Source organism: Scheffersomyces coipomensis (assembly GCF_036884675.1).
Source record: "Scheffersomyces coipomensis strain NRRL Y-17651 chromosome Unknown DFJ63scaffold_2, whole genome shotgun sequence".
Classification (NCBI taxonomy): Eukaryota; Fungi; Ascomycota; class Pichiomycetes; order Serinales; family Debaryomycetaceae; genus Scheffersomyces; species Scheffersomyces coipomensis.
This window is the reverse complement of record NW_027042893.1, coordinates 1,977,733-1,992,875: the sequence shown is the minus strand read 5'-3', so window position 1 is coordinate 1,992,875 and position 15,143 is coordinate 1,977,733. Positions and strand designations below refer to the sequence as shown.

Sequence of the window (15,143 nt, the reverse complement as noted above, 5' to 3'; positions counted from 1 at the left end):
TCCTCTCTCCGTCTTTTAAGGAAAGTACGGGAAAAAAATCACTTCGGTCAGCAGCCATGTATGGGGGCTAAGCAAAAATATCACTTTAAGTTTATGTTGTTTCTATAGTTGATATCGGAGTTCAGTGTACAATACCAGAGACTAACCTGTTTTGCTTCAGATATTATAATGGTAATTAGATATAGTACACAATGGTTTATAACAATCAGGTACCTGTTAATTGTTATCGGTTAACTTTCCCTGTAAGTTCGTATTACCGACTGACACCACTTTTGTGAGACAGATTTTAAGTCACGGGGAAGGTCACGGGGCTCGTTATATACAGAAATACACCATTCATAATTACTATCTTATTAGGTCAAATTTCAAAGTATATCAATATATATAGGGTATGATAAGATTCTTCTCTATGGCACATGTACATAAGTACTTTTATTAGAAATTCGCCTATAATAACTTTGCGCTTACACTCTATTTCAGAGGATCTCATAACCCCCTTAAAAATTCGGAGTGACATAATTTAATATCAATTATAAATAGTATGGTAAGTTAATTAACTAAAGATCTACTAATTCGATCTCACGACTTTATAGATAAAGTATAATGCCGATATAAAATAAAGGCTGAGATTAAGGAAAGGTTGTTGATTTAGTTTTACCGAATAACCATTATTACAATACCCTTGCTCTACTAAGAAAATATGTCTAGTTACCACTAAAAGAATAACAATGATGACCTATAATGATTGCTGCTCATTTCAAGTTAATCCTATTTTTAAATGTCCTATTCTTAAATTGCTGCAATTTTAGTCCGATGACTTAACTAAACATAAAGTGTGTGTATATAAAGCATGCCACTTTTTTTAATTTATGTTTAGGGGGAAGAGAGGAAGGAAGGTATATAAACTACGTTATATTTCTCCACTTTTCAAAAGTGTCGATTAATTCTTTTATTAAAAATAACTTATTAATAATAACCTTTTTCAATTATTTATAGATAAAGGATATATTATATCAAAAATTTTCAAAAGGAACTAAACTCAATTATGCCAAATCGTCAACCTCATAAATTGTTTTATAAAGGTAAAGACACTGATTTCGTAATTTTTGTTGAAGATCCTGACTTGCTTGCAAAATATAGGAAAAATGATACTACCATTCCTTTAATTGATCTCGTATCAATTTTTAAAATCTTTACCAATAGACTGGCTGGTGCCAATGGAGTATTGGATGAAGCTTCCAAATCAGAATTATCCAATGAATTTGGGTCTTCTCAAGTTGATTCAGCTATAAAGGCTATTTTATTACATGGATCTGATAAACAAGGAGCTGGTATGGCTAAAGCATTCAATAGTAAAAATGATTCAATGGGTGGTGGTGCTTCAGGTAATTGAAATCTTACAATTGATTTTATATATTTTACATAAAAATTAAATACTATTTAATCCTCTTTTGAGTAGATGATTTCCAAAATTCATATAAGTTACTTGACAGTTTAAAATTCAGTTTAATTGAATGTTTAAATCTTGTAGATGATTGACTAAAACTCTTCTTAAGTGAATGTGTCAATATAATTACATTTTCAACCACCTCTTCACTAATAGTTAATAATGGAATCTCTCTTGTACTCCAAAATGATTTGAATGTCTTCTCAATATAATTCCTCTTATTAAAATCATCGTGTGACATTAAATTAACATAACCATATTCATTATCATTCTTTTTATTTTGATACATTGGAAGTTCAAAAACTTTGGATTCATTAAAATAACATAAATTTGATGATTTGGATGACATATAATTCAATGATACATTATATGGTATAATTAAATTTGGAAATTTACATAAGCTTGTAATTTCAATATTTGAAAAATCCATTCTATAGGGACCATTTATCACATTTATATGGGTATCAAGATAATTATTCCATACATAAAATTCTTGTTCAGTATTCATTGCAAATAATAATTCATATTGACAATAATTATCTTCAAATAATATTTTAATACAATATGGATGATTAAAATAAAGACCACCATCACTATCTCTAATATTTTTTATTAATTGACTCTTACTTAATGGAATTATGAACTTAATATCACATTTGAGTTTGGAATTTTCAACTGCTTCAACTAACAATAAATGACTTTTATAAAGTATAGTAGCAAAGATACCTTGTTTTATTGATTTGGTTTCAATCCAAATACAGTTAGTACAACCAATTAAAAATGGGTTGCCAAAATACTCCAGATTTAAATTATTCTCTGTTATTACATTCCGAAAATCTATAACATCATTTAATGAAGTGACCAGTGAATCTATTTGGCAGTTTTTGCAGTTATTATTTATCCAATTTAAGTTATAATTAAGTATATTAATATATTTCACTAATTTGAATGATTGACTCTTATTAATTGCCTCTAAAATCAATTTATATTTCCCCATTCTGGCAGTTGGTCTTTGAATTAATGATGGAAATGATAAGTCCAAATGTCTGGATCTTGGTTGACTTGCTTCAAGATATAATTCCCATCCTTTTAACCATTTAAAGTTCCATGGTAATCTACTCATATTCTTAGGTTTATTTTTAGTTTCAAGACATGGATGAGGTTGACCAAGTAATTGCAAAACATTTTCATAAACGTTACAATACTCCTGATAAATATATATCAGATATTCCAGTTTTGTAAGATCATAAGCAATCTTTTCCACTAACGTTTCAATCTGATGTTGTTGATTTAATTGAGAATAGTCATTGATGATATCATATAATATTTGAGTATGTATTTGAATTAATTCTCTTAAAAATAGATTCATTAATGATAAAGGGACGGGTATTTCTGAATTATTATTAAATAAATATGGTTCGATATAATAGTTGATAAGTATTTTTAGACAATTGATATAATACTCTTCTGTTTCCACAAGCTCCTCTATGTTCTTCTTAACTGTAAAATTTGATTTAGTCATGATCTTTGATATTGGAGAAAAAGTAATTCTAGGAAAGGGAGACTTTAGTTCTAGTATTCCACTACCACTACTCATACTTAAGATATTGGCAGATAAAGTTGAACTAGTTAAAGCCGTATTTAATTGTTGTTGTAATGATGAGGGGGAATTATTAAGGGTATTTGCACTATTCGCCTTGAATGATTCTGTTGCCACTACTTCGTCACTTCTGTTCTCCATAAGCAATGATAGGTCCAATTCAAACCTTTTGGGTTGTCGTAAAGTGTTTGACCTATTAAGTTTTGTCTCAAATAATCCATGTAGAAAACTGTCAAAGCTCTCTTCAGTTTCACATTTTGTTAATACCTCAGGACTAAAATCGTTATCAACATCATTTATTATCTTTCCATCATTGAACTGAAACGTTTCTATACTATCTTGAAGACTATCCATTTGTTAATAGTAGGGCGGCATCGTCTTAAGTTAAAATAGTAATGAGGATTTTGCATCCACAAGTGGCATAAATAACCAACGCTGATCTTTTTTCAGTATGTATCGCGCTAACAAAAATAAAAATCTCTTCCCAAAAATAGATAGACCTATGACTCTTTGACTTCTTTCACAGGCAATTAATAGATGAGTTCAAGAGCTTTAAAGAGATTAGAAAAGCAGAAGCAGGAAGCTTTGTTGAAAGAAGAACCAGTAGAGGAAGAAGAAGAGGAGGCAGTTGTCCCTGTTGCAAAGCCAAAATTCAATGCATTTGCTCTTCTAAATGATCTGGATTCAGAAGATGAACAAGAAGAGACTGAGACAGTTGAAAGGGTTGAGGTTAAACAAACAATCCCTGAGGATGACGTTGAAGACAGTATAGAAGAAGCGACTCCTCCTCCGCCAGTTATAAGTTCAACTAAGAAGAAATCTAAATCTAAGAAGAAGAAAAATAAGAAGAAGACTCCAGTGCCAAGTGAAGAACCAGAACAAGAGAATCATGACGATATAGATCAAATCCTTGCTGAGTTAAAGCTACAGGATAAGTTACAAACACCTGATGAGAGTGTTAATGAAACTTTGGGTGAAGACGTTTATGATTTTGAAATTGAATTGGATGAGCATTCAGACTCGACACCAATACTTCATTATGACTCAAACTTCAAATATTTTACTACATCTAAATTAAAGTCATCATTACGTTTATTATCAATCAAGAACATCAAGAATCTCGATTCTGATCAGGAATTCAAAACATTATTTGGTAATTTATCACTGGAGACGATTGATGATGCCAATAGTACAACTGCATTGGCCATTTCGCCGGAGGTTTTACAACAATTCAAGAAGATAGCAAGATTAACAAGAGGTTGGGGTGGTAATGATCGTCGTGGTATTCCGGGTACAACTCGTAAGCTTTTAATCTCCAAGATTAGAGATGATTATTTACCCACTAGTCAGAAACCAATGCTGATGGAAGAAATTAATGAAACGGATATTTATGATTATTTTGAGTACAAAGAAGACACAGCTGAACCAGCAGAGTTGGAATTAAAAATCAAAAGAGAGTTGGATCTTGGAATACGATACTTTAAATTTAGTAAAGTTTCTACAATCAATGAAAGAGTTGCTAATACAAGGTTCTATGCATCGGTAGTTATAACCCCAGATCATGAATCTTTGATGCAGTTATTGCAGCAATATCCTTATCATGCAGAAACCCTTCTTCAAGTGGCGATGGTTTTATTACGTCAAGGTGAACATAAATCGACAAGTAATGCATTGATTGAAAAAGCTCTTTTTGTGTTTGACAGATCATTCCAAAAGAGATTCCATGAATTATTATCGGCCGGGAATTCAGAGCTTATAAGATTACCGTATGAATGCTTTTTAAATCGTCAATTTTATTTATGTATCTTCAGATATATTTCTGCATTGGGTGAAAGATCAGCATTTTTCACAGCTTTATCATTCTGTAAGTTATTGTTATCATTATCTCCAGCAGAAGATCCTTTGGGAGTAAGATATTTCATCGATCACTACGCAATTTTAAGTCAAGAATATAAATATTTGATATCATTGTCAATATCGCCATTAGCAACCACCTATAATCAATGGATGACTCCAGGTATTGCATTTTCAACGGCGTTAGCTTATTTATATTTGGAAGATGAAGCTGGAGCTAAGGAACAATTGAAACTAGCATATAAGAGACATCCACTTACTGCATTCAAATTAATAGAAATTATCGGTTTAAGCGATCCATTACCAATCAAAGAAAGTGACATATCTGTTACTCCTCAAGATTTACTTAGTTCCGAGACTTATTTGGTAAGAGCACCATTATTATGGAGTGACCCTCATAAGAAATTATTTTTGCAACAAGAGCTTGTTAAATTATTTCAAACAGTACCTATTAAAAAGACCGAATCAAAAGGTATTGCTGATTCTATATACTCCATATTGGGATTTAAAAAGCATGAAGAAACTAAAGATATTCCTTTCAATTTAATAAGATTTGCTATTCTTTCAGGAGAAAGTAAGCTTATGGGTAAGTTACCAGAAGCTGTATGGTCCAGAGAAGATACCTTTGAATATGATGCTTTACCACCTAAGAAGAATACTATTGATTATGATGTTCATAGAGGAATTGTTGAAAATCAAAGACCCATAATAGATTCATTATTGGATTATGTGGACCAAGGTCTTTTAGGAACAATAATCCAGAACAGAACTTCAGAGAATGATTTTGACGATTTGTTAAGACAATTGCAAAATGAAGCAGATGATGAAGCTAATAATGATAATTAGAGAATATAATTAGCGCATATCGTATAGTTTTAAAACCATAATCACAAACAACGCGAAATAAATTTTTTTTATTCTAAAAAAAGGGTACGACCATTTTGGTTACACGTAGAATTATCCAATAACGGTATAATCCATTCAATTGGAAGCAACAAGACATCATGATAGCTATAGACTTCAGTTTCCAGGAGTGGCAATGGCAGTATCAGATCTCTACTACATTTTTCATCTGTGTGATAGTTCCAGCTGTCTATTATGTTCATGCAAAGTATATTTCCAATAGTCCCAATAACTACAACAAACTAGAAGAACCACTTAAATTGGACATTCCTATTCCTCAAGAAGCTAAAGCTCATTGGAAAGGAAAGAGATTATATCCTCCAAATTTAAGTATCAGAGTCCCCAATGAACCAAACAAAATCCAAAGTTATTGTCCTGCTACTGGACAATCTTTGGGAACATTCTTGACAACTTCCAAAGAAGAAATGAATCAACAAGTTTTGAAAGCTAAAAAGGCGCAACAACTCTGGAAGAAGTCACCATTTACCTTGAGAAGAAAGTTTTTAAAGACATTATCTCGTTATATCCTTGAGAATCAAGAAGATATTGCAAGAATTGCTTGTAGAGATAGTGGTAAAACCAAGTTAGATGCTCTGATGGGTGAGATCATGGTTACTCTTGAAAAGTTAAACTGGATTATAGCTCATGGTGAAAGAGCATTAAGACCATCTCAACGTCCTGGGCCTTCTAATTTATTGATAGGTTTAATGAAAAACGGTGAAGTTAGATATGAACCATTAGGTGTGGTTGCTGCATTGGTGTCTTGGAATTACCCATTCCATAATCTTATGGGTCCTATAATTGCTTCTATTTTTACTGGTAACGCTATCATTGTGAAATGTTCTGAACAAGTCATCTGGTCTTCAAAATGGTTTGTGGATTTGATAAGATTAGTGTTGAAATCATTAGAAATTGATGAAGATTTAGTTCAACTATGTTGTTGTTTTCCTGAAGATGCTGATTATTTTACTTCACATCCAGGTATATCACATATAACATTCATTGGTTCTAAACCAGTTGCTCATAAAGTGGTGGAAAGTGCTGCCAAGGAGTTGACTCCATGCGTAGTTGAATTAGGAGGTAAAGATTCTGTCTTGGTTTTGGAGGATGTTAAAGATTTCCAAGCATTGTCATCTGTCATATTAAGAGGAACCTTTCAAAGTGCAGGTCAAAACTGTATCGGTATAGAAAGGGTTATCTGTTTACCTAAAGCATATGAAAAGTTGGTTGAAATATTTACCGATAGAATTGAAGATTTCAGAATAGGATCTGATATTGATCAATTAGATGAAATAGATATGGGAGCCATGATATCTGATAACAGGTTCCAAAGCTTTGAAGAATTGATTGAAGATGCAGTCTCAAAGGGAGCCAAGTTAATACATGGTGGTAAACCATTCCAGCATCCAAATTATCCTCAAGGTCATTATTTCGAACCAACATTATTGATTGATGTTGAACCACATATGAGAATATTCCAAGAAGAAGTCTTCGGACCTATATTGACCATGATCAAGGCAACTGATGTTGATAATGCTATTGCATTGGCCAATTCTACCGAATATGGTTTAGGAAATTCAGTGTTTGGTTCTAAATTTAATCAATTGAACGATATTGCTAATAGGTTAGAAAGTGGTAATGTTGCAATTAACGATTTCGCTACATTTTACGTTGCGCAATTGCCTTTTGGTGGGGTCAAGAAATCAGGATATGGTAAATTTGGTGGTGAAGAAGGGCTTACTGGGTTATGTATGGCTAAATCAGTGGTGATGGATAAACCATTATTGAGATTATTAGGTATAGCTACTGCAATTCCTCCACCTATAGATTACCCAATTAAAGATGATAAAAAAGCCTGGAGATTCATAAAGAGCTTGAATACTGCAGGTTATGATAACAGAATCTGGGAAGTTATCAAAGCATTTGAGAAATTGGCAAAATCATAAATAATAATCATATTACATCTGTACTATAGCTTAATTATACCCAAAACTACATCAATACTAACCACAAAACTCTTAAAAAATGTTGTATATAAAAATATAAAAAATTAAATATAGAAGTAACATGCAAATGCATCGATAATCTAACTATATCTTCGAAGTGAATACCTCATCAATTCTTGTAATGAGCTATGATTGACAAATGAAATTAACGTTAAAAGTTCAAACAAATTATGCAGCGTTGATATGTAACTCTGGAGTTGGCTTCACAGTAGCATCGACCAATAAGGTGACGACTGAAGTTTTCTTTTCAGTGTACTTGGCTCTAATATCATTCAATTCATTTTCAACTTGAGCATCGGCTTCTTTATCAATGGATTCGTTCAAACCAGCATGTTTCTTTTCGTAATCTTGTAATTCGGTTTCCTTTTGCTTTTTGTATTCATCAATTTCAGATTGAGCATCAGCCTTGGCAGTCTTTAAACGGTTAGTTCTATATTTTCTGGCTTCATTGACAATTTCAGCTGCCTCCTTTTCAGTTCTTAACAACGATTGAATTCCTGACGACATCTTTAAATTAGTTATGGTCTTTAAATATATCTTCCACTATCAATCTCAACCATTAAATCTTTAATTAATTCAACCCGTTTTTCTATCTCAAAATTATTGTGTTGAGTGCACGACTTTTGATGGGCGGCGGGCTACGACAAAACTACAAATGAATGCTTAAAAAAATAAAATGCTATTCTATTAAAATTAATACTAATTATACAACTTTTCCAAGTGACCATTATTTAGTTTTCGTAATAACCATCTGAGATGAATCTTAACATATACTCGTCTATGTGACCAATACCATCCTCGTAATCAAGATCTATAACTTCACCAGCAGTACCATTTGGAGCTGGTGTTTGTGCTGGAGTACCAGTTGCAGTAGCAGTTTTACTGTCTTCTGCGAAATCTTCTTCATCAACCGCAACTTCTTTCATAGCTTCATTTGCAGCAGCACGATCATCTTCATCTTCTGCTTGGGCAAAAGCATTACCCATATTTGCATCTCCTGTAAAATCAACTGTTCTGTCAGGGATAATATCTGCAATATTTGCATCTTCCACTAAGTCTCTAACTGAGAACTTACCAAAATAATCAGTCGTGAACTCCCCTTCTTGAATAACAACATTATCTAATTGTCTCTTTTGATTAGCTTTTTTCAATATATTGGATTCAATAGTATATTCTGATACGAAACGGTATATATGAACATCTCTAATTTGTCCAATACGATGACAACGATCTTGACATTGTTTATCCATAGCTGGATTCCAATCAGAATCGTAAAAGATAACCGTATCTGCTCCAGTCAAATTGATACCCAAACCACCTGATCTGGTAGATAAAATGAATACCGGGATTTTAGGATCACGATTAAATCTTTCCGTTAAAAGTTGACGATCTTCAATCTTCGTAGCACCATCTAATCTCATATATCTATAACCATGAATATTTAAAAATTGTTCCAAGATATCCAACACTTTCGTCATTTGGGTGAAAATTAAAGCTCTATGTCCTTGAGATGTAAGCTCTTGTAAAAGAGTGGCAAGCTTTTGTAACTTACCACAATCATATTGTAACAATGATTTATCAGGGAATGCAATCGACAATTTAACTTGGGATTTATGGAATGGATTATCTATCTTGTTGACTGCGACTTCATTCATAACTCTTCTCTGAGTTGAAATAGGTATCAAGTAATCTTTCATATCCAACGTAACAACTGGTGGAGTCAAGACTGAATATTTCTCTATTACATCATTCATACTTTCAACCCTTCTATCAATTGTATAAAGGAAGTCATTATACATATCTGAATTTTCAGTTTTCTTCTCTGTACAACTCTTCAACATTTTTAGTAATGAGTTACCATACATTGGCTTCCTACTACATCTGAGATCATTCAAATATTTAGCATGTTGAATCCTATCAAAGAAACTATTTTGTGTTTCCGATTTCAAGTATTGATAATATTCCAAATAATCAGTTAAATCTGGGTTTGTGTGACTCGTTCCATTCGATCCTTCGGGAATCTTATTCCCAAGAACTTGTTTAGATCTTAAATTGTAAGCACTTTGGGAGACAAAGTAATTCAAATCATCACAACTTGTAATATCAAGATTCAAAACTTGAAAGTTAACTTTATTTTCTTCATTCACTATCGATAACTCTTTCCTTATAGTGCTTTCTGTTGTAACATACGTGTTACAAATTGATTTAGGCATACTGAATGAAGTCACTATAGGACGTACCTCGAATAAATCAGGATGATTACAAACTTTCCTTAGTTGCATTAAACAATTAATAATGGATAAGAAATTACCAGATGCCAAAGTTTCTTTGGTCTTTGCCCTAGACATGAAATCATCATATAAATATCTTTGTCTTTTGGATAAACGACAATATACAATATGCTCATACTTTCCAGGCATTTGCTTTTCAACATCCTTCTTTAAACGACGTAATAAATATGGACGTAAAACTTGATGTAATCTTGCCACGGTATTTTTGGTTTCTTCATCCATACCTTTAGTAGTGCTTTCATTCTCATCAATTAAATCAGAGTTATTAGCGGCTGAAGTTTGTTCCATGATTCTATCCACTGGCTTTCCGAACCACTGTTGGAAATCCTCTAGGTTTGCAAACCCATCCGGCATAGCTTGATTAACTTTTGAAGAAGGCATCAAGAAATATAACAATGACCATAACTCCATAAGATTATTTTGTAAGGGAGTACCAGTTAATAATAATCTATTTTCTGTATTAAAATTCAAAAGTGCTTTCCAACGAGTGGATCTGAAATTTTTGATATTATGTGCTTCATCCAATATCATATATCTCCATCTACGTCTTTTAAACGATTGTTGATCTTGAACAACTAATTGATATGATGTAATACAAACATGGAAAGCATCAGGTAAATTCCACCCTTTTCTCTTTTGTGCTCTTTGTTGAGGTGATCCATAATATGTCATGACTTTAAACCCAGGAGCAAACTTCTTAAATTCCATTTCCCAATTAAGCATAACTGAAGTAGGTACAATAATTAAATGTGGTCCCCATATTTGATGTTCACATGCTAAATAAGCAAGCAATGAAATGGTTTGAATTGTTTTACCTAAACCCATTTCATCGGCTAAGATACCATTAGTATCATTGTTATACAAACTGGCTAACCAATTTAAACCTTGTTTTTGATATGGTCTTAAAGTTCCTCTTAACAAAGAAGGTATACGAACATTCTTAACTGTTGTATCGTTGACAATTTCATCTTCTAGTTCATCATCTTTTGCTTTTTTAGCATGACCGTTAGTGTGTAATTCGCCATCTGAAGAAGTCATCAGATCATCAGCATCAGAATTACTAGCTTCACTATAAGGATTTTCATCTTCTTCTGATGATGAATCGTCGCCACCTCCATATAAAGCAGACAATCCAGAATTACCATTGAGTTTAAGAGGAGCTGTTTCAACTTCACTTTCCATCTCTTCGTCAGAATCTTCATTATCAGAACTTTCCATTTCAGAATCTGAATCAATACTTGACACGGAAGCAGTATCAATAATTGACTCTGGCTCTTCTTCTTGTAATTTTGAAATTAATGCTTTTTGTTCATCGGTGTAATCTTCACTTTGAGGAGTGGCAGTACCATTTACTTCCACATTACCGTATAATGATGCAAGACCTTTGGAAACATCAATATCTTCATCTTCTTCCTCATCCTCGTCTTTAGATACTTCAGATTCAGATACCAAATCCACTGATTCAGCAGAAGGTTCAACAGAAGTCTCTAATGTAGAGTACTTTCTTCTGAGTTCGTCAACTGATAAATTCAAATCACCATCTTCTGGATTCTCGACCTTATTGTCTTCAGCACCGCTAGCAGCTTCATCATCTGAACTTGAAAGAAAATTGTCTGAATCATCTTCATCTTTATTATTAACATCAATATCACTTTCAACATCTTCTGTTGCTTCTCGTGAAGATTTATTTAATTGTGCTTCAAGTAATTGAGTTGAATGTTCCAACATTTGACTTAAATGTTCTCTACCTTTAATCTTTTTAAGTTCTTCTTCTTGTTCACGTTGAAGATAAGCATATACTTTATAAGCTTGAGTCCATCTTCTTTTAACTGCTTGAATAGCCAATCTACTTATTCTTCTCAAATTTTGGTCTCTTTCACGAGCGAGTCTTTCCTTCTCACCTGCCTTTTTCTTGAAATGTTGTTCAATCATTTGTGCAACTCTTCTCGTTCTTAATTGATGTTGTTTTCTCATTTGATGATGTACTTTGGAGAAAGCAAGTCCTTGATTTAAGAAATGATCTTGATGAGTAAGATTATTACTTGTACCTTGAATCTTTGGTGTCACCATAGCATTATTTCTGAATGGGTCTGAAGTTTGACGAATTGATACTTGCGGTAATACAACTTTCCTTCTTTCTATTTTATCTCCATTCAATTCCAATGTTTTATCTAGGGTTACTTTCTTATATATAGATCTGAACAAAGCTTGTTGTTGACTCATTATATTGTTATATTCTTCTTCGGTATAGTTATAATCAAGAGTCACAGACTCATCAATGATAGCATTCATATAGTTCTTATTTAAGAATGTTCGTAATTGTAAGGTTATATCATCACCTGAAGTTAATTGATTATTTTCGATACTGATTTTAAAAGGTTTTGGATTTGCTTCCATATCCACTACACCTTCATGATTTCCTTCTTGCATTCCATCGCTACTGGGTCTCCAAGATGTGACATGAGATGGATGAGTGATTAAACGAGGAGGTAATGAAAATTTAATTGCTTTAAGTTTATATTTTGAATTGGATTGATCATCTTCCGATTCACTATCTTGATCATGTTTAATATGTTGTGATGATTTAGAAGTCTGTTTATATTTTTCTTCAACTTTCGGACTTTTACTAGTGGATGCTTTTTCAGATTGATTCTTACCTTTAGCATGAACGTCTGGTTTTAAGGTGGCAAATGATATCAATTCCTTTTCTAATTCCTCACTCCGTTTAAGAACTGAATTTCGAAATGGAAATTTCTTTAATAACTTTTCATCACGTTCGGCAATGACTTTTCTTTGTAATCGTAAAGGTAAACTATTTAATTTCTCATTGGTTTCGATTTCCTTATCCCAGATAAGGTTATATTTATCATCTTTTAAGAAATTTTCAAATGGTTCTGATAAATGATTATTTTGGAAAGGTTTAGAAAACTCTCTTGGATCCCAATATGCAATCGATTTATACTCTTCCAATTGAAACAATTCATTAACTGCTAGATTAAACTTCATGATGATGTTCGCTAGTTTTTCTTCCTTAGTGTCGACAGTTTCTTTACGCGATGATGATGGTATTGGTGGTTCCGTTATTGTATTTGTGGTTGTAACTTTTCGTTTCTTATGTTCCACTATAGTTGGAGTTGGTTGTTGTTCTTGTTTCCTTTTATGATTTTGGTCGGATGACTGCTGACTTATTCTCAGCAGTGTCCGCCTTCTACCTCCATTATATGACATTATGATACTATATACAAGGCCATATGATCGTAGTAGATCTATAAAGTTTGATTGATTGTTATTTGATTTACGTGAATTCTAACTATGTATTTATCAGTTAGAAAAACCTTTTTTTTTTTAACGCTCTTGCTCGCTCTCTTTGACGTGAAGAATTTCTCCTCAGTAAATTTACGGTATCGCTAAATATTACAATGATTATGATAATTAACGTTAAAATATATGTATAATTAGTAATGTACTTAAGGTTTATATAAATAAAGAATGAAGATAAAATGAATATAAATATTGAATTGAGTTTTGGTTCTTTAATCATGAAAGAAATTCCCTCATAATCAATTCACTTTATTTATTGTTATAATACTTTTAAATGATGAAATAAAATATGTTTATGCTTTGATAAAATCAGAATTTTCTTCTACGTAAGTCTTCTTATTAGCAGCAGTATCATTATCATTTGGTAAGAACCCTAATTCTTCTTCTGCAGTTTTATCAGCATTGACACGATAAAAGAAATCATCTTCTTCACCACCAGAACCTAAACTTGCAGCTAAACCATTGGATGGGAATGATCTTGGCATGGCTGGTTTTGGAGGATTTAATTCAAAATACCAAACAGCAGTTCCTAAACCAAAAATAAGGGAAAAGAAAATGAAATTATGTTTTAATGCAGTTTTATCAGATACGAAATCATAGACATCAGGGGACCACATATCATATAAATCATCATCGATATTCAATGGTTCACCTTTGTTTCTTCTATTCTGTTGATCGTCATATTTGATATATGGATCTCTATTTTGAGCAAATTCTGGTTTAGGATTAGGATAATCACCTATTTCAGGTTGTTGTGGATCGGTTAAGGTAATAACTCTACCGTTGGTATGGTCTGTGATGGTGGTTTTAGTTGTTAAACTTCTGTGTATGTTTCTGGAAAGGGCACTAGTCCTCTTTAATGCCAACCTTGATAACATGATCTTCTATAATTCAATTCTTATAAGGTGTTGAATGAATGATATCAATACATATATATATCTACAGTTCAACTATTTTTTTTTTCGCTTTGTATAGTCAGTTTGTTTGTGAACCAATAAAATTTAATGAGAAAAAAATCAGATCTTTTGGACTGCATATAATCGATTAACAAACAAGGTGGAAGACCTTTTACATACCGATTAATAACTACATTGATATCTAATTAAAACTAGTTTATTATAAATATATAAAATGTACATATAGACGTGTAGAGTAATCATCCTTTTGTAAAAGGAACCAATCTCTTCTTTTAAAAATAAAGTGTATGCGTGGGAGTGAAGAAGGAAGGTAGGAAGGAAGGGAATGAGTGAAAGGAAATTGAAAATGAATCATGTAAGCTATTTTGTATACAGTTGATTTCCAATGACCTCCTTATATATGAAATATGAATAGTAGGATGAATATATCATATGAAACTATGATATCTGGTTAATTGATGCAATGAATAATTCTCTAAAGTTACTTATTTTGATTTGGTTTGGGGTTCACCGAATTTCAAATCCTTTAATGGTGATTTTTCACTATCAGCAAACTCTACTAAACCACCAAAGGCTTCAGTATTATCACTCAAGTATCTAGTAACATATCCAACTCCAAAATATATAGGCACAAATGCAATCAATACACTGGCATTACGATAATTCCAATATTCATGAACTGGTGGAGGATTTATATTGAAGTTATATTTGTTATTGAAAGCTTTAGGAGCAGTGGTTTCTGCTGCAGTATGTTGCAATCTTTTGAAAGCTATTCTACTAACACCTCTGGATAACATGACTAAT

The 15,143-nt window shown here is 32.4% G+C and overlaps 8 protein-coding genes across 8 annotated transcripts; 3 read left to right on the top strand and 5 right to left on the bottom strand. All coding sequences in view use genetic code 12, as the record gives it.

Annotated features, from left to right (window-relative positions):
- Positions 1-1,045: 1,045 nt before the first annotated feature.
- On the top strand, positions 1,046-1,393 carry DFJ63DRAFT_334264 (uncharacterized protein; the record flags this gene model as incomplete). The annotated part of the gene is made up of 1 exon (XM_064908007.1): positions 1,046-1,393. One exon carries the CDS (start codon positions 1,046-1,048, stop codon positions 1,391-1,393), a length of 348 nt encoding a protein of 115 aa, XP_064764019.1.
- A 43-nt stretch (positions 1,394-1,436) lies between these two features.
- Positions 1,437-3,188, bottom strand: DFJ63DRAFT_334263 (uncharacterized protein; the record flags this gene model as incomplete). The annotated part of the gene is made up of 1 exon (XM_064908006.1): positions 1,437-3,188. The coding sequence occupies one exon, from the start codon at positions 3,186-3,188 to the stop codon at positions 1,437-1,439; it is 1,752 nt and encodes a 583-aa protein (XP_064764018.1).
- Positions 3,189-3,492: 304 nt separating this feature from the next.
- DFJ63DRAFT_89905 (uncharacterized protein) lies at positions 3,493-5,826 on the top strand. Its single transcript, XM_064909194.1, has one exon. It carries the CDS (start codon positions 3,585-3,587, stop codon positions 5,745-5,747), a length of 2,163 nt encoding a protein of 720 aa, XP_064764017.1. The 5' UTR covers positions 3,493-3,584; the 3' UTR covers positions 5,748-5,826.
- On the top strand, positions 5,827-7,864 carry MSC7 (meiotic recombination directing protein). The gene has a single exon (XM_064909193.1). The coding sequence runs from the start codon at positions 5,906-5,908 to the stop codon at positions 7,748-7,750; it is 1,845 nt and encodes a 614-aa protein (XP_064764016.1). The 5' UTR covers positions 5,827-5,905; the 3' UTR covers positions 7,751-7,864.
- Positions 7,865-7,978: 114 nt separating this feature from the next.
- Positions 7,979-8,317, bottom strand: VMA10 (H(+)-transporting V1 sector ATPase subunit G; the record flags this gene model as incomplete). Its single annotated transcript, XM_064905886.1, has 1 exon — positions 7,979-8,317. One exon carries the CDS (start codon positions 8,315-8,317, stop codon positions 7,979-7,981), a length of 339 nt encoding a protein of 112 aa, XP_064764015.1.
- A 162-nt stretch (positions 8,318-8,479) lies between these two features.
- SWR1 (chromatin-remodeling protein) lies at positions 8,480-13,562 on the bottom strand. Its single transcript, XM_064909208.1, has one exon. The coding sequence runs from the start codon at positions 13,327-13,329 to the stop codon at positions 8,542-8,544; it is 4,788 nt and encodes a 1,595-aa protein (XP_064764014.1). The 5' UTR covers positions 13,330-13,562; the 3' UTR covers positions 8,480-8,541.
- Positions 13,533-14,515, bottom strand: DFJ63DRAFT_317980 (uncharacterized protein). The gene has a single exon (XM_064906885.1). The coding sequence runs from the start codon at positions 14,298-14,300 to the stop codon at positions 13,716-13,718; it is 585 nt and encodes a 194-aa protein (XP_064764013.1). The 5' UTR covers positions 14,301-14,515; the 3' UTR covers positions 13,533-13,715.
- Positions 14,516-14,824: 309 nt separating this feature from the next.
- DFJ63DRAFT_334257 (uncharacterized protein) lies at positions 14,825-15,136 on the bottom strand (the record flags this gene model as incomplete). Its single annotated transcript, XM_064908005.1, has 1 exon — positions 14,825-15,136. One exon carries the CDS (start codon positions 15,134-15,136, stop codon positions 14,825-14,827), a length of 312 nt encoding a protein of 103 aa, XP_064764012.1.
- Positions 15,137-15,143: the final 7 nt, after the last annotated feature.